This window comes from Giraffa tippelskirchi, chromosome 8 (assembly GCF_054371585.1).
Source record: "Giraffa tippelskirchi isolate mGirTip1 chromosome 8, T2T-mGirTip1v1.2.pri, whole genome shotgun sequence".
Lineage (NCBI taxonomy): Eukaryota > Metazoa > Chordata > Mammalia > Artiodactyla > Giraffidae > Giraffa > Giraffa tippelskirchi.
This window is the reverse complement of record NC_137282.1, coordinates 110,462,295-110,486,325: the sequence shown is the minus strand read 5'-3', so window position 1 is coordinate 110,486,325 and position 24,031 is coordinate 110,462,295. Positions and strand designations below refer to the sequence as shown.

The 24,031-nt window shown below is 40.2% G+C and overlaps 1 protein-coding gene across 6 annotated transcripts in view; it reads right to left on the bottom strand.

Annotated features, from left to right (window-relative positions):
• The window catches only part of ARHGEF28 (Rho guanine nucleotide exchange factor 28), a 322,957-nt gene that overhangs the window by 22,492 nt on the left and 276,434 nt on the right, over nucleotides 1-24,031 (bottom strand). For 5 of the 6 annotated variants that reach the window (XM_081520859.1, XM_081520862.1, XM_081520858.1 and 2 more), the window contains 5 exons: nucleotides 22,039-22,139; nucleotides 19,096-19,134; nucleotides 18,949-18,996; nucleotides 13,936-14,421; nucleotides 12,361-12,661 (listed from right to left, as the gene is read on the bottom strand). In XM_081520859.1, the coding sequence (XP_081376985.1) occupies nucleotides 12,361-12,661; nucleotides 13,936-14,421; nucleotides 18,949-18,996; nucleotides 19,096-19,134; nucleotides 22,039-22,139 (975 nt within the window). The remainder of the gene's footprint in view (nucleotides 1-12,360; nucleotides 12,662-13,935; nucleotides 14,422-18,948; nucleotides 18,997-19,095; nucleotides 19,135-22,038; nucleotides 22,140-24,031) is intronic. The other variant, XM_081520861.1, reaches the window with a different exon arrangement.

Below are 24,031 nucleotides of genomic sequence, written 5' to 3'. Positions count from 1 at the left end.
TAAAAGGCAGCCAAACACGCCTTCTCCCTTGCAGTCCTGCTGCATTCTCCTTTCAAGAGGGATGAGATTCAGTTCACAATCCTCGGGGACACAACAATATGTGACTGTACTTAACTCACACTGGAGCCCAGATGCAGGATAGGGCCTCATGACTATATACTGACTAACAGACCATCACATTTTGGCCCAAAGATCTGTATGCTTTCTCCTTCCAATTTATGTGCCAGTGAAAAGTAGTCTGCACATGCAAAACTTTGTGGGTATATTTTAGAGCTCATGCTAAACAGAAGCATCAAGCACCTAAAAATACAAGATGAGCTCTGCTTTGTGTATAATCTATCATGGCAATCTGGATACATTTACAAGTAATCAAAAGTAGGATGACTTTTTTTGGTAGGAATAAATTCATCAAGAGTCAGAAGTTGAATGTACTCACTGGAAGTGATATAGCTCTAAAAGGCTTTAGCTTCTTAAAAGAAGGTCCCATTTTAATCAGATGGAATATATATTAAGAATTACACATTCTATATTCTTGTTATAAGAACATCCCCAAAACAAAGCCATATGGAAACAAGTCAAGAAAACACAACCTACATCCATCCAAGAGTTTAGGCTTATATAATTTTAAGAATATTTAATGGCTCCATATTTACTATGCTTAAATAAGAAAGATTCAGCATAGCACAACTGCAAGGGTGTGTCTGAAATGACAAGCATACAAGCCTAAGATCCTAAACACCCAGATTCCAGAAGTTTTTGGCAAAGCCAAGCATGTGAAGTCTCTTTCTCCTTGACTTCTAATATCTCACCATCCCATCTTCTGCCATCTGCCTCTAGCAAATGTCAGTGTATCCCCAGGATGGAAACATGCTTCCTTTCTGAATCATCCTCTAAAATACTCTGAAAAATATGACCTACTGCAATTGAGCATGATTACCTAGAATTCAGGGAAAATAACCAAAGCCATGGTTTGCTCCCAGCAATCCAGAAGAACCAATATTGTAGAGCAATTGTCCTGCAATAATTGTGTTTTGTTCTATTGAAAAACAGAAAAAAAGAATCCCACCCATCTAAATGACTGGTGTCTAAACTGAACCCTTATAGACTCCTAAACTGGCAGCCCAAACTGTCTTTGAGAAATAGCAACCAAAATTCAGAACCTACAAGAGAGTACTGAGGCTTCTGAGAACGTGTTAGAAAACAGAGCATTAAAATCACCTCCTGATTTGGAATTTTGCATGGAGAGGGCTTTGAGCACGCAGTTCCTCTTTTTTGTTGCTAGTGGATTTATGAGACTCTTAGAGCGCAAGGCCTTTATTGCTGTGTTACAACATTCTGTGTGATTAACTGATTGCAAATCACTGCACAGGGTGCCAAGATCACTGGTAGGAAGCACGTCATTAAATAAAATTAAAGCTCTGCCAATGTTTTGCTTGTAAATGCTTCTTCCAATGCCTTACAGCAACAGCACCAGTCCTTACAAAAGGACCTCAATTCACCTGAGTAGTAGAGTCTCCTGTATTTTCTGGCAGATGATACAAATATTCTGTATTTAATCCAAACATTCAGCATGTTATGTTTCAGGAAGAAAAAGGTGTAGTGTATAATGGAATTTGCACAAAGAGAACCATGGAAAAGAGAGCTATGGAAGAGTCACCATGAAAATAATTAAATTTTCACAGTCTCACTGTGAAATTATTTAGCAAAAAGGCTCAGAGTCCTATCCTGCAGAACTGGGAACCTCTGCAAGACCACAGTTTTCCTTAGGTAAGCCTTCAAACCAAGCATTAACATTTCAAACTAAATTGAATTAATATCTCCCTTAGAATAAGAACGGGTACCCCAGCCCCTCCTCTAAATAAACCCTACAGTGATTTACCATGGCAAATCAGCATCTCCACAGATTAAAACCCAGCCCTCGGCTTATTTATCATCTGGCTCAAAGTCTGAGCAAGACAACAGGACAAGACTTCGCCCCCTCAGCCAGCTGTTTCTGGAAGCTGACTAGCTGAGAACACATAGGTGCCTTTCCAGCAGTCTGTCTGGGGCAAAGCAAATGGATGTATTTCTTAAGCTGCGACCACATTTAATTTTAAGATTGCTATAATAAATATGTGATCTTTCAGGCGATATTTTAAGGCTGACGAGCCGAAGGTGGTGCTAGGGAAACTGGTTCACTTACACTCACTGGAGTGTACTTAACGAAACAAATACTAATTGTTTTACCTGGGGAGATATACTGGGCTCTTAAACAGGATTTAGCAGAAGAAAAAAGGTTTAAGAAAATGTTTCATTGATGTTGAGCTCGCAGCCCATGTTTAATTTACTGGTGTTGGAGTTACTTCATGGTTAAAAAGAAATACCCCAGTGAACAGATAGGTGACTAATTGTTACTGACATAACAATTCAATGCTAAATTGTCTACATGCCGTCTTTCTAAAATGACAGGGATGAATTCAGTTCCACTTGTTTAGAATAAATTAAGGCATTTATGGAGATGTTTTAACTTTTTGAGCTTTCATTTGCTACACATGTTCATCTGGGGCTATATGTACAATATTCTAAAAGGAAAAATAACTCTTATAAAAGATGTTCTCTGGACTTGAACAAAGAGTACGTATATCAAACTCAAAAGTGAGACTATACATTCGAAGACAAATTTATTTCAACATTAATGAAGAAAAAAAGTTGTTGTTCAGTAGCTCAATTGTGTCCAAATCTTTGCAACCCCATGGACTGCACCTAGCCAGGCTTCGCTGTCCTTCACCATGTCCCGGAGTTGGTATTTGTTAAAGTCTGCTACTTAGCATCCAGAAAAGTTTTTAATGCAAGCAATCGTATAGTTATCATTTTAAGAATGCCATCTTACATACACATATCTGACAAAAGTTTTCAAACTCACTCAATCCAGGTAGCTATCCTGAAGCACTTGTCTAGTCCGTCTGTATTAACTACCATCACACCTCACACATCTGCTGTCTTTCCTCAACATCTCTCAATGCCTCAGTCAAGACAAATGTTGCTTTCATTTCTGCTAAAGAGTGTGGATCTTGACTCCTTCATTCATGTCATAAACATTTATCAAATGTTCATTATATGCCAAACACTGTGCTTGGTGCCTATGATGGAGCAATTAACAAAGGAGATACATGGAGTTCCCCACTCCCTTCAAACTTATTCTACAGGGGCAGGCAGTCCTTACATAAATGATTACACATGTTATTAATTCAAGTTATGAGAAGTGCTAACAAGGGGTGCTTCCTGGTGATTCTGAGTCCTGATTTTTCTCAGTTTATCCAGGACTAACAACAACAAATCAATTCAGGATAACTGAACTCAAAAAGAAATTAAGGCCATAAACCAGAACACAATTGTTAAATTTAAAGGGAAAAATGATTTAAACCATAATATTCCTATTGGGCATTCTTAACATTTTCTTTCTGGGAGGAAAGCCTATTCAGGGAACTCAATTATTACTAGAAGTTCTCCTGGGGGTATATTGATGTAATGCAACCATTTATATAATGCAGCCAATGAGGGTTGGGTGTTCTGTAGATATGGAAGCTCTATATCCCAAATTGAGATGTTCAGTCTTGTTACCAAAATCTCTCTTACATTTGGTTTTGAAAACATGGTTAACTGATGTAACTTCTTTCTCTACAGAGAGGAACAAAGGGAAACAGAATGTTCTTTTTCCCTAAGACCGTTTTGGTAATAAACTAACAAACACTTCTTCTTAGGCCAATATGGAAGCAGCGCTAACCCTTTATATCCTATTATATTTCCATTCTGAGTAAAAAAATTCCCCAACTTACATTTTTAAAAAAATTGTATTTGAAACTACTGGTTTCCTACTGTCATTCAGGAAAGTAAAAGTGTTAGTTGCTCAGCTGTGTCCGACTCTTGGTGACCCCGTGGACTGTAGCCTGCCAGGCTCCTCTGTCCATGGAATTCTGCAGTTAAGAACTGTAGTCGGTAGCCATTCCCTTCTTCCAGGGGATCTTCCTGATCCAGGGATTGAACCCAGGTCTCCTATATTGCAAGCAAATCCTTTACATCTGAGCCGCCAAGAGACACTTTCATTTCTATTAGCAGCCACCTCTGAACTACAATTACAGTGAATTCTTTCTGCCAGGTGGGGATAAAGCCAAAGTTCACTGGACCCAGTACATACTTGGCACTTTTTTTTAAAGTTCTGCTAACCCTTCTTCTCTTTTGTACAGATGAGGAATTAAGGCTTAGGAATCACCCAGCAGGCGTAGGAGCCTGAGTTAGCATCTGAACTGGGGTTCTTTAACATCAAGCCCAGCACTGAGGTTGGCAGTGCAGGGAAAGCTAACAGGATGGCTGCTTCGGAACCACCTAAGAAGAACATTAGAAACACAGATTTGCAGGCCAATCCAAGTCTGACCAAATCAGAATGTCTGAGCAGAGGAATGCAGTTCTCTGTTTTATTGCTCTCTCGCAGAAACTGAGGTACCCAGCCAGTTACAGTAACCATGGTTCTAGCAGCCAATCCCACCCATGGCATCGCACTTCTCATGAGCCTCATAGTTAGAAGGGGGCCCTCCACAACACCATAACAGGATTTAGGGAGTTGGAGTTGAGGGGAAAGTCTCTCTGGGTTTCAGTCCATTGGCTTTAATTCCATCCAGCACACTCAACCCCATTTTTCTAAATCCATCTGCTCACAGTGACTGAATGAATAGAAAGTGAAAAAGAAAAGTTGTCTTTGAAAAAACAGAGACAGCAACCACCAACACACAAGGTTTTTTGTAAAGGACATATGAGATCATGAATTCAGCTGTGTTTTTGAATGCCATATAAGATTACATTACTAATTTCAAGCCAGGAGGAATATAACCTCCTCAATTTAAGTGAAAATGAAAAAACAAGTTAGACCATCTATTTTTACAAATAAAGTTTTACTAGAACACAGTTTATCTCATTCTTAATATATTTTCTATGACTGATTTTGAGCTACAGAGGCAGAGTTGACTATATGCAACAAAGACCAATGGTCTGACAAGGCCCAAGCATTCACTATGTGGTCCTGTAAGGCAAAGTCTGCCACCAACACTGAACCAGATGGTCACATTTTTCTTAGGTAAACACAAAACATCAGTCCTTAGTGGAACACCCAACATTTTAAGTAAGCCCTAAAAATGGAATTTTCATGGTTGGATGGATAGTGATGAGGGAGTAGACAGTCCCCAGATCGGGATTTGTGAAAAGTGTGATGCTTTCTCTGCCCAGTTTGGATCACTGTCCCAGGAGTCACAGAGACAGACAGGAGTATGCCTTATCCTGCAGGCTGGTTTGGTACAAAACTGGTTACAAACTTTCCTTCCAAACCCAACCCTTAATCACTTTGAGAATAAAGCCACACTGTACTATGGAGGTCAAATATGCAAGCCATAGACCACAAACTTGTGTCTGCACATATATGTATGTATGTAGATGTATGTGGGGTGTTCTTTTATTTCAGCTAAGGATGACCCAAGGTCAGGCCTAACCCCTGGAATCCTTCACAAAGAGTAGGCTCCCACTTCAGCAGCTTGTTCAAACCACCCTGGAACCTCAGCGGGGAAGAACAGACAGTCCCGCGGCTGGCTGGCTGCCTGGGAACCCACCCACTTGCTGGTTTCGCTCCCCTGCCATGTGCTGGGCTCTGTGCACTACGGCGGGATGGCCCTGGCCCAGATGGCTCACGCAGCCAACCTGCCCCCAGAGAACTATGCAATCAGGAAGTTGGCAGCCAGCACCCGTGGCTCACCAGGCTCTCTGTAAGCAAATGGCATGTTTCCCTTTCCTGGTACAAAATCCACAGAAGGTGAAAGTCAATCACCTCCACCCATCAGTGAGAAAGATTAAAATTAAGCCTTTGAGCCCAGCTGTTTATACTCTTGTCATGATGTGGATGACCGAGAGCAAGCAGTATTATGGTTTCCCTTAAAATGTTAACCAAAGTGATAGCCAAGATTCTAGAAAAAAAGATAAAGGACTGATCAATAACTTCCCAGTTTTGACCTCTACGAACTTCCATAGATATAGCTGGATAATAATTTCATGCCATACGAATATTCTCAACCCTTCAGATTTGGTTTTATTTAAGCAATTCAAAATAAAGGCATCTGATATTCTCTCCCAATCAATAGAGAGAGTTCAAAATCCCCAAAGCTGTTTAATTAAGGTCTAGGTTTGGAAAAATATCCTAATGAATCTATAGACATCTTTTGCCCTAATTTCTGTGTTGAAGGAAATGGCAACCCACTCCAGTTATTCTTTCCTGGAGAATCCCATGGGCAGAGGAGTCTGGTGGGCTACAGTCCATGGGGTACCAAAGAGTCAGACATGACTGAGCAACACTTTCACCTTCACTGTGTTGACAGAGGCTTGATAACAGACACCTATATCTATAAAGAATATAGATATTTATCACAATTTTATTGTTTTGCATTTCTAAAAATTTCTCTAACGAAGTTTTTTTTTTTTAAAGTTCATACTGTAGTTAAATTACAATTCAACTTTAGCCTATTTTTTTAAATTAAAGCTTTCATGCACCTAAAAATAGCAAAGAGAAAATAATAACTTATCCTGTGTTAAAGGCAGAATTGTGTCCCCCTCCACAAATTCAGATATTGAAGTCCTAACTCCCAATGCCTCAAAATGCATTTGAAGATAGAGCCTTCAAAGAAATAAATGAGTGAGGTCACTAATGTATGCCCTGATCCAACTTGGCTGATGTCCTTTAAGATGAAATTTGAACACAGATTTTCACAGAGGGAAGACTATGTGAACGCAGGGAGAAGACAACCCTCTATAAGCCAAGAGAGGTCTTGGAAAAACAAATCCTGCCAACACCTTGATCTTGGACTTGCAGCCTCCGGAAGTGCAAGGAAAGAAACATCTCTTTGGTTTTTGTTTTTTTTTTAATTTTACATATTCTATTTTTATATGCTCAAGAAGCTAGAGAGAGATTGAAAATTTAGGTTAAGATATGGAATATGGTTTTCAAAAATAAAAGTTGAACTTATAGAGACAAAAACTGTAATATCTGAAATGAAAACTAACTGGATGAGACTAATAACAGACTGCATATTGCAGAAGACAGGACTAAAGAACTTGGAGAAACAGCAAGAGAAATAAAATTCCAAAATGAAATTCAAAAAGAAAATACTAATATAATAATAAAAAAAATGAATAGAAGACATCTGTTTCCAGACAGGATGGGATAAGAGAGGCTGGCTCTACCATCCAGCCACATGAAGCACTTTTTAAATGTATTTATTTATGTATTTATTTTGGCTCTCCTGGTCTTTGCTGCTACTGGCAGGCTTTCTCCAATTGCAGCAAGTAGGAGCTACTCTTCACTTGTGTTTCCTGCCTAGAGAAGTTCCTTTAGCATTTTTTTGTAAAAATGGTTGAGTGGTGCTGAATTCTCTTAACTTTTGCTTGTCTGGAAAGCTTTTGATTTCCCTAACAAATCTTACTGAGAGTCTTGCTGGGTAGAGTATTCTTGGTTGACGGTTCTTCCTTTTCATCACTTGGAATATATCTTGCTATTTCCTTCTGGCTTGTAAGAGTTTCTGTTGAGAAATCAGCTGAAAACCTTATGGGATGAAGCTAGCATAAGAGACCTGTGGGACAACAGTAAACACACCAACATTCACATTATAGGTGTCCCAGAAGAAGAGAGAGAGAAAGTGCCCAAGAAAATATTTGAAGAGATAATAGCTGAAAACTTCCCCAACATGGGAAAGAAAGAGTCAACCAAGTCCAGGAAGCACAGGGAGTTCCAGGCAGGATAAACCCAAGGAGGAACACATCAAGACACACAGTAATCAAACTGACAAAAATTAAAGACAAAGACAAAAATATTAAAAGCAACAAGGGAAAAAAGACAACGTACAAGAGAAACTTCTGTTTGAGCTACCCAATCTGTGGTATTTTATTATGTCAGCTCTAGCAAACTAATACATCCACCTTTTCAAATATGTCTTTGTCACTGAAGTTTCTACTATCTAATGCCAGGTTCACGCTTATGGGAAATTGCCTGTAGGTCTTTGGCAAAAGCTTCTTTTCACACAGAATACACAAATAAGGTACCAATAAGGTACCCATTTCTGAATTATAGAATATTTTTTAAATGTTAGAAATTATCACCTACTCACTTCTTAAAGACTATTAAATGCTAACTAGAGCATAGCTTTTATTTGGAAATTTTCTCTTATATTTCCATATGTAAAAAACAAAGTCACTGAAAGTTTAACACAGCTGTGTTTAAAAAAATATGACAACACTGCCAAGATGAAATATTCTGAATACAATGCTTTGAATCTGAAAATATTTTGATGGGCACTAAATTCTAACATGCAGTAAAGGGAAACACTCTTCTGGAATTCAAACTTAATAAAGTTATTCTTTTTCCAATGTCAACTATGTGACTAATGCATGAAATCTGGTTCTCAATTTAAATTTTATCATATACATTATGGAAAAATTATGATCTGCTGAAAAGGAATTTTTAGGTAACCTGCAAACACTGAGGTACAGATAAAAATATAACTGAAAGGGGAGACTAAGAATATTTCAGATTAATTATCATACCATGTTTTCTCTGTTGATTAATGGAAAAGGCAAATATAAACTATGGGCTTCCCAGGTGGCTCAGTGGTAAAGAATCTGCCTGCCAATGCAGGTGCTGCAGGAGACGTGGGTTTGATCCCTGGGTCAGGAAGAGCCCCTGGAGGAGGAAATGGCAACCCACTCCAGTATTCTTGCTTGGGAAATCTCATGGAGAGAGGAGCCTGGTGGGCTACAGTCCATTGGGTTGCAAAGAGTGGGAACAACTTGGTGATTAAACAACAACAAATATAAACTAACAGAGACTCTGAGTAAATAGTTTTGGAATTCTAAAACTGAGTGAGAAAAAAAGGCACAGAAAGAAGGTAGGTTTTGCTGATTTTTTGCTTTTAAGAAGAGTAATACAGTTGAGCATTTCATGGGGCCATTTATATAGCAATTGTCCTACAGGGACTACATTGTTTAAAGAAATTCAAATTTTCTGGAGTCTTGGCTAGTGTCCCTCAGAAGAATGCAGATTAAGTTCATAAACCAAGCATCTCTTCCACTATAAATAAAATCAAATACCATTTTGAATTTAATGTTCAAACATCAAGAATTTTGTTCATGACACAACTTCCAAAACTGGAAAGTAACGTTCTTTATCAAGTATTACCTTAAAAAATGTTTACAAGTAACCCAAGGCTATTGTTAGGGAACACTGGAGACACAAATGATCCTTAAGAAAATGTGTCTGATAGGGAAAAATGTGAAGCTAAAGAGTATTTATGAAATCTGAAAATCCTCAGAACTCATTGACCACCACAGTCCAAATGATTTAGAAGTATTTTCCAAATGGTACTATTGAAAAAAGAAGGAAAGAACTAAAGCAACGACAACCACAAAGAACTAGGCCTTCAACATTAATATCCTGCCAAGACATTACAACAGGATTTATTCTAGTTCTACTCCAACTTCTTTTAAAAGGAGAATTTAAAACAGCACTCCAGAAATTAGCAACATACAATGTAACAGCTCAGTGCATGGGCTTTAACCAGTCTTCCCAGTTCATCTCCGGCTCTGCTATTTACTAGCTATTGGCCTTGGACAAGTCACTGAACCTCTCTGTGCCTCCGTTTCCCTCCTCAAATGGAGACAATAACAGAATCATCTCAGTGGATGGTTGCTAGTACTAAATTAATTTCTCCACATAAAACCTTAGCACAGTGCTTGAGATTTGGTTAAGTGTCCTGTAACCATCAGTGGCAGTGGTGATGATGAAGATACTGAAACATCAGTGACACCAGAACACAAAAAGCACAGTAAAATGTCTGATGAGATCGGCTTGAACAACCAAAATGAAAATGCCAATCTGAGCGACAGCTAAACACGCTCAGGAATCTTATTTACACCCAATTTTTTTCCACCAGGTTTACTGTTTCCTAAATTCACATTTCCCCTGATCTGAGCTGCTCTCAGGCACCCAACACAAGACCAGACAAAAGAGCAAATGATTCTTTAGGGAGCTGCCTGAAAACAGCCCACTGATGAAATCAAACCACAGTTAAATACACATTTAACAAAAGCACCAGCCAAGAACACGAGAGGCAAATTCTGTTAGTGAGAGCAGTGATCCCTGATGGCCACTCACCCCAAGATAGAGCAGCAAAATGTGAAAGCAGGGGACGCTGACATAGCACTGTCCTCGATCCTAGCACATGGACTGGCCCCTCTCCACCAGCACAGCCTGGACTGATTTCTTCCAGCTTCCCCCTCACCCCGCTTCCCCCTTCCTGCCCCCCTCCAAAGGCATACGAGGAAAGCCCAGAAAAAGTCTAGTGAAGACCACCATCAGCAGCTTATTTTGAGCTACTTTCGATTCTGAGAACCGTGAAAGCTCTGGAATGGCTCGAACAATTTTATCTGGCCCTGACAACCCTCTTAAGAGTATCTATCCAATTTTCATTCCACTTGCCTATCACCTCCTCCTAATCTCTGACTTTATTCTCTCTCCTCCAGAAACTGCTTATCATGCTTAAGTAAACCAACATAAATAAGAGTTTTTTTTGACTAGTTGCAAAACTCGAATGCTTAACAGCCCACACTGCATTTCTGATCTAATCCTTCCTGCACACACCAGGATGCTCCCGAGAGAGGAAGGCCAGAGTTGATTTTGCTCTCTGCTATCAGTGTCCTGAGTGCCCCTGGCCTATACTGGACACAGTATCTGAAGCAGAAGCACGTTTTCTCAGCATTTTCCTCGGCTATATTTAATTCCTTACATGTGGAGACACTGGGTTTTGTATATAATCACTGTTTATTTCCTTAGTACATGTTCTATCTCCTGCAAGCAGGCAGCCAAATGTTTAAAAGCTTTCTACTTTAAAGCACAACTCAACAGAAAAAGATGGGAGATACAGAAAAAGTAGGAATACTTATTTCAAACAAAAGCAGAATGTGGTTTAACTCAAACTGAGTTTCTGAATTATCCCAAAGCTAGCATGCAAAACCACACTGACAAGACAGAAAGCACTGCAAATAGCAACTTAATGAATGCACACAGCAAAGCAATATGTACCAGGAGAAGGCATTCTGCACATGGTCTCTACAGTAATAGGGCTGCAAGACAGTATATTCAAGGGCTTACATTTTCTACATTCGGCCCGTATCTTAGATCTCAATTCACTATTCCATTTTTTTTTTTATTTAAAGAATATTTGAAATGATAAAGAACTACTTCATTCTCTTATATGTTGACAAGAAATGTTACAGCAGTGACCGAATAGTGTAAAGAATTATCCACTGTGAAGAATTAACATAAGTTGGGTTAGTAATAGACCTACTTTCAGACAGTGTCAGAATTATCACTCCCTAATTCGGAGAAGGTAGATGCATTCAAACCTTTTTGTTGCTGACAAATTATCCTCCAGACAAGCTAAGCACATCTATGAAGCATGGAAACCAATCTCTGTCCAAATCTGAAGGTCCCTGTACCACTGCTTGCTTCATGTTTCTGAAACATTTTGCTGTCGGTGATTTATTTCCCATCCATGTGGCCAGCCATTTGTTTATTCTATTGCATGCCATCTGTTTTTCGGTAGAGAGGTTTCAAGTTCTTCTCATTCCCTACCTCATATCCCACAGAAAACAATTTATAATAGACACAGATTTAAATCATTTGTATTCACATGGAGCTGGTAACTCAAGCTGCCTTTCATTTATATGTGACAAATGTTTCAATGGGATTAGCAAATTGTGTTATTACGAGGTACTTAAGGAGACACAACACCTTAAAAAAAAAAAATGACAGATGATGTTAACGGTTTCATTTGGGGTGTTTAACATCAGTACAGAAGACTTTACTGAAGTTGTAGGAAATTGTCCCAAGAGAAAATAAAGCCCTACCACAAACCCTGTCCACATCTTTTATTTCTGAGAGTCAACAAGTATGTGTATCAGGATGTGGTCAGGTCTACAGTGAAGAATAAATATCAAGTTGCTTCACTTTTCAGGGGAAAGTTATCACTGAACCCACAGATATGATAACCCTGTCTGCTTCTCACATTTCAGTGACATCCTCTAAGCCCTCCACCCATGCTCTAGCTTGTCTCAATTCTCAAAAGCGATGGACCCCAGATTTCCCCAAAGAAAAGTGTATGCCGCAAACTCCAGCTCAGCAGCACCAATTTATTCCCATTCTAGGGCCCACTTCGATCTGCTCTAAAGAAGAGCCAACCACTCAGAGAAACAGCTTCTTGTGGAAACTACACAGATGATGTATAAAGTATTAATTACCATTTTTACAAGAATCCTTGCTGCTTTGGTGGAGAGGGGGTATCTGATGACAGGCCCCAGCCGCTATCCACAGTTCATGGTTGACATCTGAGGGTTGAGAAACGTCCGTCTTGAGGTCTACTTGATTTTCACTAGTCCTCGCCAAATCAGAATGAGATATGCCTGGGGGGTAAGCGGCATCCTGATGGATATCTGGTGGTGTCGGTTTGTTCAAAGGGTTAAGTGACATTTGCACTAAAGCTTCATTGATGAAGAATGAATTTTCATGACATAAAGTCTCAGATCGATTAAGTTCCATTACCTGTGCAAGAAAAAACACAATAATTTCTTCAGCAATTTGCACCAGTTTTATAAGGTATTTATTCCTAATAGAATTTAGCAATCAAGACTTTAATGAGTATGGTAGAGGATATTATCCTTGACTCCCCCCTCCCATCCTATTTTAATCAGCCAGTACCAAAAACTTCAATTAACAAAACATACCATATCTTAAAAGAAATACAAATCAAATGAAAAGAACACGTGCAGTAGTGTTCACTGTCATTAAAGTGTTTCTACTTTTAAGGGAATAGCATTTTCACTTTTGCTAAATAAAAGTTGAAAACATTCATGTATATGTAAGGTATTTGCAACAAATATAATTTAGCCTACCAGAAAGGAAAATAAGATATAACACGGATCATTCTTATAAGCTTATCAACTTCTACAACTTTATATACTATCATTAAAAAGTATCTATGTGCACACAGTGCAGAAAAGTAAACTCCTGAGACAAATGAAATTGTCAAGAGTGGTTCAAGAGGGTGCAAAACAAAACACGGAACTTTTTGAAAGGTTTTATTCCGCCTAAACGTTAAACTATTCACGTTAACTGCCACTGGTGAAAAATGGATTTTGAATTTACTAGGTTCTTGTGGCTCAGCTGATAAAGAATCCGCCTGCAATGCGGGAGACTTGGGTTCAATCCCTGGGTTGGGAAGATCGCCTGGAGAAGGGAAAGGCTACCCACTCCAGTATTCTGGCCTGGAGAATTCCAAGGATTACAGTCCAGGGGTCTCAAGAAGTCGGACACGACTGAGTGACTTTCACTTTCGGTCAAATTTACAAAAATGAGAATAAGCTTGGAATAATAGAATAGTAGTATACTTGTTAAATTCAGTACCTGTGCACGTTACTAGCTAATGATCCACTGAAAGGTAAATCTCTACAGAACTCTGAAGACCAGAGCACATACGTCTTCAGACGTGGAACACACTCATACCCAGGGAGACTCCAGGACAAAACTCGCCTCACTGGGACAACTCAATTCCGTATTTCTTCCCTTGGTATTCAGGGAATCTATCATGAGTACAATGAACCCATGATCCAGAAGCACCCAGACTTTTCAAATGTGCGTATGTCAAGATGCATGCTTATTGTCTCTGGAAGTTCCCAGCTCCTGCTCCCTACATATCGAGTAACTCTTGCGAGCTCTTACATGAGCAGCAAAAAGACAGACGTGTGTTCAAGGGCTCCAAAACCACCACGACTGAAGCCGTCTTACTCTTTGCTTCTGCGAGCACAGGAGCCCCGTACCTCCAGGGTTCCTGGAGAAAACGCCGCAGGAAGGCTCCTCTGCCTCCCGTGCTTCCAGTGGCGCAGCAGGCTCTGCTGGGCCCGCATCCTCTCCCGCTCCCTCTCCACCAGGCGCTGGCCCTCGCGCAGCCGCTCCAGGCTCTGCTGGTAGTCCTGGAGCTGCTGGTCCAGCTCGCCCCGGCTCCTGAGCAGCAGCTCCTCCTGCGCCCGGCACGCCCTCTCGCGCTCCTGCAGCCGGCTGGCCCGGGCCTCCTGCTCGCGCTGCTGCTGGTCGCACCTGCGGAGCCAGCGCTGCTGGTCTTGCTGGAACTGAAGCTCCAGCTTGTGGGTGTCGGCCAGCTCCTCCCGCTGCTTCTCCAGGCTGCGGGACTTCTCCTGGTCCTGAAAGGGGCTGCCTCGGAAAGCGGGGCCCGGGACCAGGCTCTCCCGCTGCCGGAGAACCAGCCTGTGGATCTCAATGTGGCTGTCCTGAATGGTCAAGGCGGCCTGTCAGAGCAGAGAGCAAGAAAGCAAAGGCGTCCATATTGTCCGCACCGTGAGTTGGCAGCACCTCTACACATGAAAGTATGACCGAATGATTCTCTCTGAACACTTCTCTCCTCGTTCTAAGCTACCTCCCGAGACTGGCCTTGGCACTTCAGACAGGCTTGTCTGCATTTCCTTAGTGGTATAGCCTGAGATGTATACACAAAAGAAATTAAGCCCAAAAGGAATATTCTCTCCCTCCTTTGGAAATGTGGTTTGTTGCTGCTGTTGGATAATCTTTAAGCAAGTGTTCTGAGTAAGAATTCAGTCCATTAATTCACAAGACTGCCTTTCTGTGCTATGCCACATTATCTTTCTGAGGTCTTGACAGTCAATAATTCAGGAGAATTTAAGAATTTATATAAATCTGGTAGTACCTTTAGAGTCTCCAACCAGAAATTACTTAAGCTATATGACATATGTGAAGACATAAAAGTCAACCATTTGGAAGCTTTGCTAAGTAATCTTTTTTATAATAGCAGTTAATATCATATTTAGGAGATATATAAATGGTAAAGCTAGTCTCGTTACTGTTATTTCTTTGTATTATAGCAGGACGGTCATGCACAAAACAATAAGCTGAAATTCATCTGCTTGATAGAAGGCTAAAAGGAGGCTGGAATGATTAGGGGGACATAGATACTCTAAAACCCAGAGGAAATTATCAACCAAATTAAAAAAAAAATTTTTTTTTGAGGTATGGTATCTACCTATTAAAAGTCTGGCAGTATCACAGGAAATACCTGCCAACTTTTGGAAGGATTCCACAAAATAAAACGAAACAAAAAAGTGTGAATGCCCTTGGAAGCTTTTATTTTCAAAAGTTCCCATTGAAAGCACAAAGAAACAGAGAAGGGACAAATTGAAAATAGCCACATACTGGGTATGTGTGTGTACTGTGACTTGTTATGAGAAATTATTACTCTCCAAGGGATAAATTCCCATTTTTCTTTCCTAAAAAGTTAAAAAGCTATCCATGCAACAGATGTTGAGAAGATGGGGATTTGACCATTAGTTCTTTAAGTCAGAAGTTTCCTATACTTTTGAAGATTAAAGAATTAAAGTATACTTTAAATTAGTATTTGTTTTGGAACAAGACTCAAAAATGTATTCAGTGAGGTCTTTTGAAATGAAATGTTTCTAAATTTGAAAATCAATTAAAAATTGAAATTCATATGAATATTTGATTAATGTCTTTCAGTGGTTATTATAAAGAAAACAGTGATACCATTGAAAATAGGTACTAATAACTTAGATCTTTAAATACGAAATAGTAAGCCATTCAGGACTCTGCTGACCCGGGTAAAGCAAACTGTAGACTGTCCATCACCAGTTAATTCTAACAATTCCTAAGGGTATCAGCAGAGTAAAACAAACAAACAAACAAATCGAATATTCTATATGCCAAAACTTCCATAGGCAATGGTAACGCTCAGGTAAGGATTACAATTAGACTAATTAAACACGAACATGAGGTAGTTTCCATCTACTTAACATTTGGAATAAAACAACTCTCTTCTGTAGCGTAGGGGTGAAATTTGAGGATTGGATATTCATCTTCACATTTAAAGTCTACGTTTACACGTAAGACAGAGAACAGCACTTACTTTTCAAGCTTAGGAAAATTCTCAATTCACTCTCTCTTTTTTTAAATTATACTGTAGTATATAGTTGGTTTACAATGTTGTATTCGTTTCTGCTGTAAAGCAAAGTAATTAAGTTGTACACATACACTCAGTCTCTCTCAACTTTTCTCTGCTGAAGTGTGTCCCTTCCTTTCTGTCTTGCCTATACCTCATCTCTAACTCTATTCTTCTAACCTAGGGATCAAATTTCATTTTCATCTGATTCAAAAATGCTATGTAAAAAACTTTAATCATGCATAAGAGATTCAGCTTCAAAGGCGATGACTGTGCCATGAATAGAAAGCTTTCAGAGCACAGACCCTTAAGCCAGCTCAAAAGCTTTGGTTAAGAGAAGGCACTATAGAGTTTGGTCTTTGCTTCAACCTAATGTTGCAAAAACTAGGTCCTTTAGGTCACCCAGCTTTTCTGAAGCTTGAATCCACAGAGGGCTGCATTTAAGGTTGAAAAGAACAGACAGAACCTTGTGAGTGTTTTCACCTGGAAACAAGCTGGGACACTCAGTGTCTTCATCTCCCAAAAGTTAACGAACTGCACTCACGCTATATTCCTTCTCAGTTAAAATGTAGAAGAAAGAATATTTGCTTTACATGAGAAATTAATCTCTAAGAACATCTACCCCAGACCAGCATATCTAATATAAGACACGAAAGGTATTCCCACTAAATCTTGAATAAGACAAGGGTGGCCACTATTATTTACTATTTAATATTACTATGGCCACTATTAAGACATTTCAGAATTTCTAACCAAAGAAGTCAAGAAAATAAAATTAATTTAATTATTGAAGAGTAGCCATGATACCATTACTTTCAATTTTTACTTTCTACTTTGAATACTCCAAAAAGTAAAAAAAAACAAAACTGCTAAAACAAAAATTTGATGAGTTGGCCTATTAAAAAATAAACAAATCAATACTTGTATTTATACCAGCAACCAATATTGGGGAAACATAATGAAAAAAAGAATATTCTGTTCACAATAGGAACAGAGACAAATATCCAGGAATAAACTTAGCAGAAAAAAAAGTACCTACATGAAGACAATTACAGAGATTTCCAACAGAACATAAAATAACATATTCTCAGTCAAGAGAACCAATTATTGCCAAAGTGCCAATTTTCCCCAACTTAATTCATAAATATAGTAATATTTTAATTAAACTCTCTCAGTATAAATTTAAGACATTTGTCAGAGTGATTCAAAAGCTTTTATGAAAGAACATTCAGATATTTAAGAGAGTGGTACTTATCTTAATAATCTTAATAGATGAGATAATGGTACTAGATCAAGAATAGGCAGATGATCAATAGAACATCAAAGACATCTTGATGCAGTCAAAGTATTGAGTCAACAACAAAACAGCAAATGTAGCATGGCTATCTTTTCTGATGAAAACTTAGTATCAGACTTTATTTTCTTTTAAAATTCAACAGATTTAAGATATGAAATCTGACTGATGATAAACCAGTGGGGGGAAAAGTTTAATTTCAGTAGTAACCAAAAAATGCAAATTAAGGTCATGAGCTACCTAGACTTATTTTCAAATTGAGGAGAAGTAGAGAGGGGTGCTAATTATTTTGACAATGTCTTTCAAAAACCTCAAAAACTGATTTCAGTAATTTATCTCAAGGACACACTCAGATATGTTCAAAGAGGTCAGTGCACAAAGATGTGTGCTCTAGTATTATTAACAGAAAAGTATAAATTGTGTGTGTATGTGTTAGTCACTTAATGTTTTCTGACTCTTTGTGACCCCTTGAACTGCAGCCCACCAGGCTCTTCTGCCCATGGGATTCTTCAGGCAAGAATACTAGAGTGGGTTGCCATTCCCTTCTCCAGGGGATCTGCCTAACCTAGGGATCGAAAGTGGATCTCCTGCATTGCAGGCAGATTCTTTGCCATCTGAGCCACCAGGGAAGCCATCAACTATGAGGAATGGATTAATTCTATAGACCTGAATATTATACAACCATTAATAATTGTGCTATAGAGACAACTGATGACATAAAAAGGTACAGGCTCCAAGGGTACACATTAAATGATTTCTAAAAACTGGAGGGATACATACCCCCAGACCTCAGTAATTCTCTCCACAGAATCACAAGTCATTTTATTTTATTTACATGTATCAAGATTTTTCTATAAATTTGTCTATAAACATTGCTCTCACATCATTTAAAACTATTTTTTAACTCACAAATTAAGCGGTTGGATGTCTTCAGCCTTCCTTGTGCAGGACTTAGGGGCTCATCCAGCCCCAGAGCCCTCGTTATTAGGATGCCTGTCTTTCCTGGACAGACAGGGAACCAGCTGATGGTAGACTCTGTGGAGCACTTGCCCTTGCGTGCTCAGTCTTCATCACAGTGGCTGGCCCAGGGAGGGTACTCAATAAATGTTGGGTGGATGAACCAAGGAAACAATGGAAGAGCATGTGAATTATCTGACTGCCCCAAAGGCCTAAGGCTACATGTGGAAGTGAAAAGAGTTTAGGTGTGAATTTAAGTTTTCACCAGAAAATGTGAAGTCATACTACACTCACTTAAGAGTTTCATTGCAAACTTCCAGCCAGATCATATTCATCAGTATTTTTTAAAGATATGAACTGTTTTATGGTTTCAGAGAAGAATGGTATATAAACTACAGTAACGGTGATGCCTCGTGATTACAAAACCAGGTGAAGCTCAAAGCATCAGCAGAGTTACACTTGGGGTGGAGGTGGAGGGTTGGTGTTCTTTTAAGATCATTCATTACCTCTCAAATGTTCTAAATTTTAAAGTCTGGGACTCATCAAATAAAGTGAATTGCATGAGGGAAAACATTCACAGGGTCAGAGCATAGTTACCTGAAGGCTATATAAGAGACGAGTTAAATTCTGTATCGCTTGTATAATCTGAAAAATAAGATTCTGAGTGTCAAATTTTTGAAAAAAGCATTCATTATGCACAAAGAAAGAAAGGATGGTGACATATTTAAGGTATGCAGAGCTCACCTCTGACTGCAAAGAACCTGGGAAACTTCTATATTCCACCTAAAATACATAAAAACATAAAGAAAATGAACACTCACTCCACTCTTAAAAGGCTGCACTGCAGTGTTCCACAGTCTAGGACCTTAGGGAAATCACTGCTCTTGCTCTAAAACTCTTCCATAGTGGCCGTTTCCTCCCAGACAGCCAAGTCTATAGAATTAAACCACCACCTGACAAGAGAGAGCCCCCTCTGGGCAGCCTTGGTATCTGAGCTGCACGGCTACTTCCTTCCGGATCCACTCAGCCCTCCCTTAAGACACCCAGGGAAGATGCTCGGGGAGCGCTGCAGGCTCAAAGTGACCACACATACCACATGCAAACCGTGTTGTAAATGATGCTCTCTGCACCCAGGCTAGTCTCTCGGGCCAGGCTTGTATCCTGGAGGCCAGATTCGGAAACTACAGGTCAGCATGCCCGGTCTCTAACTCACTTTGAGATTTGGGAAGTCATAATTGCCGCTGGTTGGGAGGAGAAACCAGACCCAGAGGCAGCGCAAAGGACAGTACTCAGCTGGCCAGCATCCTCCCACTGAGAGCTCCCAGGGCCCAGGCATGGGCACCTAGGAGAAGCCCTGGCAGCAGAGGCCTTGAACGAGGCCACAGGAGACCATGTGCTCCTTGTGGGCGGTGGGGGTGGGGGTGCATCTCTACCTGACTCCCTGCATCTCCACGGCACACACTGAGAGCACATGTGCACAGGTTTCCTGTTTTCAGAATGCAACATTTGTCTATTTGTTTACTGTCTCTTTTCTCTCGTTAGGATGCAAGCCAATGAGTAGCAAGATTTCGTTTGTGTATTCAGTGCTGTGTCTGCAGACCTAAGAGGGCTGCTTGGCATGTAATGGACACACACATGCCATACTATAGATAAAGAGTGAGCAGCCACTGTGTCCTCCACACCTCACACTACGGTGATCCTCAGAGTTGCTGCCTTCCAAGGACCTGTAGCCTCCTGCACACCGCTTGTGGTCTTGTCTGAGCAGCTTTAAATCAAACCTCAAGGAACAGTTCTCAGGTAACCAGAAACTTGTTAAATTCAATTAGTTCAGGCTGATGAGACCACTGTGATGAGCTAGCCCGGCCTTTTCTCCCTACCTCCTCACTTTTCACCCCACACTGAGCATAAAAGTTTTCACTACCAAGCAGCATCTCGAACAGGGGAAGGACAAATGATGGGAAAGGAGATGAAGCTTAGTCATTAGAGCTGTGCCTCACCCTCAGGAAGATAACAAGAGCTGAGAACTCCCCATCCCATAGTGAATGTCGGAGTTCTCTCCACTCTTCTGATTTAGTCCCTGCTCTATACTCCACTGTGTTTGTAAGGAGAAGATTGTACAGGACATAATTTTTATACTCTATAAAAATTAGAAACACAGAAATGAGTTGGATTATGCCATATGAAGTCACTTATTCCCAAGATCCACTAAGTTTGCTGGAGACAGGAATTTTGAAATGTCATCTTTTTAATGGAGTTGGCCCGCCACCTTGTGGGGAATGTGCATAGCTGCATTAGGTGCTTTACACATGGGATATTTTGACATTTGGGTTGCAAATCTGAAATTTTGAAAATTTTTTTCAGAAATGAAACCTTACCATATTAAGAAAGAAAATTACCAAACAGTCATCACATACTTCTTTAAAGTGTGATTTCAAATGATTCTGCTCTATAGGTCATTTCTCAAACTGCCTTATTAATGGCAAAATTTTCCAGGTAGGTTCATCCAAAGAGGAACCTGGACAGCTCATCTCTTACCTGGGACTGAATCATGGAAGGGGAGGACTTTAGGGGTGGAAGCCACCTCAGCTTTCCATTCAAAGTAATCAGCCCTTCCCCCACTTCCCTCCTCTAATAACAAAAAAGCAGCTGGAAACTACAGACTTGAAACTGAAGTTTGCCCTGAAAAGAGCGGGAGAGCAGGAATGTTTTAAGATGAAAGAACTTAGAAAGCTTACAGTCAGAATAAGTGGAGTGAAATCTAATGACTATATTCATTTTGGCCTATGAACTTTGAAAAAACAGTAAATCACAGCCATCTTTTCTATGGCTCTTAAAATACCTTTGATTTCTCAGTCATATGTAATATACACAAAAATATCTATGAAATACAAAATGTTACATAAATAAAGATCTGACAGATGTCATTTTCCCACATTAACACACTGTGGTATCTGTAATGTACCTAATTCAATTTTAGATAAAGTAACTCTTGAGCCCAGATAACCCTGGGAAGGCCCACTAGCCACCTCCCAGAATCATATTCTTATTCCCCATCTCTCTCTGACATCTGTTTCATTTGATGTTAATAAGAAATTTCATTTTAAAAGAGTGTGTTGTAACCTATGTGTATACTACTCACAAAGAAAAGGTGATGCCACAAAGCGAAAACTGATGAGGTTAACTACAAGACCATCAAAAAGGCAGGTGACAGTGAGAGTGGCGACAGGAAAACAATCAGAAACGAGGGGAAGGTAAAAGAAGGTGAAGTGCAGGATATTCCAAAGTCAAAATTATTTCTGCCACTTTGGCGTCACCTGGTTGCATAAGGGCCTACAAGCGCAGGACCACGTCTCAGCCAAGAGGTGCTAAATGTCGTGGGTGAAAAGCTGGAGGTTTGCAGGGCAGAAAGTGAGACCAGAAGCAAGAGCGCAGACACACAAATAAACATTTGAGTTTTCAATCCTTTTAATAACTTTTCATTTGTTTCTTGGTTTACACCTACACGATATCAGAAAAGCAAGAACATTTTAAGAAAAAAGGTAGGAAGTTTAAGTACGAATACGGAAATGGAGAACAACGCAGGAAAATACTTGTGGGCTATTTACTGCCAAGGACAGACCAGGAGCTGAGGTTATTTTATTACACAAAGTAACCGGTGCCATTTACTAACAAGTCAGTTCACAATACCTTCTCCCCCGCATCAGAAACCGCCAGGTCGGTTCCCACACCCTGGGTCCCGGCATCCACATCCCAACAGCCTCTTCCTCCTGTCCCTTCTGTGACTAGTGCTGGAAGCACATCGTTGAGACAGAAACAAAAAGGACATCATCAAACATCAGCCCGCAGACTGGGTCCTTGGTACACAGCTGACACATATTCCAAGATAAGAAACATGGCAACGTCACATGTATCGAACATTCTTCTACGAGGTGCTACAACAGAGCAGAGTGCGGAGTCCCTGCCCCGAGGGAGCTTACACACTAGGAGGTGCCAAACTGACCCATGGCACCCAGCTTTTTACTTTTCTTTCTTTCTGGCAGAGAGATGTCTGTGTGATGTCTGTGGCACCAAGAGGGTAGGGTTCTGCATCTCACATTCACTTAATGGGAGAAGAGGCCTGGGGAGGGTCAAATAAAAACAGGCACAGGAGAAAAGCAAGGGCTGGCAGCCCAGGTCTAAGGGGACAGGTCCGGGAGCCTCCCCCAGGGCCGGTACAAGAGCAGCAGACCACCAACAAGGGAGGGAGGCATCCAAGCGGAGGAGTGAAACATCCTTCCAGGCAGGTGAAGATGGTGAAGACTGTGTGAGCTCAGTCATGAAACTGAGAAGCTGTCCTTATCTCCAAATAACTTACTAGTAATATTTTCAATAATTTCCAAGTGTGTTTTTTCCCTTACAATTCTTGCTTATGCTCTAAATTCACAAACACTGTAATCACTATATACTTAATGTATGGCAACACAGAAATATTTTTAGCCCAGGAATGTGTTTAAGTACCAAATAGATTTCACTCCATCCGTTAAATCTCCAACGGTGGGATTTTATTTATTTATTTATCCACCCATGTGAACTCAGTTAAAATTTATACCATGTTCATCTTGCACAGATTAAAACTAGACTTTCCAAAGCCCTTTCCCACACAGAATTTCACTAGAACCCTGCCCAATCAGGACCTGGTGAAATAAATATTCTTTTATGACACTGTTAAATAATTTTTTTCCTTGGTACTATCTTGGAACTTTATTTCTGATGAAGGAAATACTTTTTTCTTTATTTAAATTAATTAAAAAATACTTAGATCTCTGGAAAATTGAGAGTCCTCTATGATTCCAAACACCTCTTTCATTGCGAAAAAGCTTTTTGTTTAAGCAGAAACTGCTTCAAATTATATCAGCTAAAATTTAAGTTCATTTTTCCCAAGCTGGTCAATGCTTCCTCTGTAGTGAAGGGACACTTTATAGAGATTTTTCTGGCACTCAAAAATGGTTCAACTCTTGGATATTATTCCTAACTCTCAGAGAGACGCCAAAAGAATTAGCCATTCTCTCTCTTGTCCCCCTCATAGACATGAGAACCACCAGATAGGGAAAGAAGCTGACGATGAGCCAGATGAAGGCAAGAAGAGTGGAATAGATCAGGTCCCTCTGCTCCTGTATTCTCTTTCAGAACAGACAAAAGGGTCTTCATAATTTCACAGGAAGTAGATTTACCTGTCTACCTGATCAGGTATATTGACGACTGAAAACAGAGGGTCTTGCTTAGTCTGTAATCTCAGACTGACATGGGCCTTACTTAGAAGAACCCAGTCTTCGAAGCCTGTCATAGGACTAACCCATCCAGTTACAGACTTTTGTTTAGGAAAGTGTTTTTCACCCTCATCAACTCTATAAAGAGCATCAAACTCTGGTAGCACCGTATTCCAGTCCAGCCCCAGCACTGAACACCAACCTGCCCCTCCTCTATAGGAACCCTGACATCAGGCCACTGTGAACAGGGTCTGAATGGTTCTAGCAGATGTCAGGGGTGATGAGGGTACAGACAGGGAGAGTCTTCACGGCCCGATCTGATAGGAGGTAGGTGCGGCCTGTGCTCGGAGCAGCTGCTAGAGCTGAGAGGAGCCTCTCCAGCTGTCCCTGGGCTGAGGCTGAGAGCGGCAGATCCCTACTCGTATTTTTAGCTA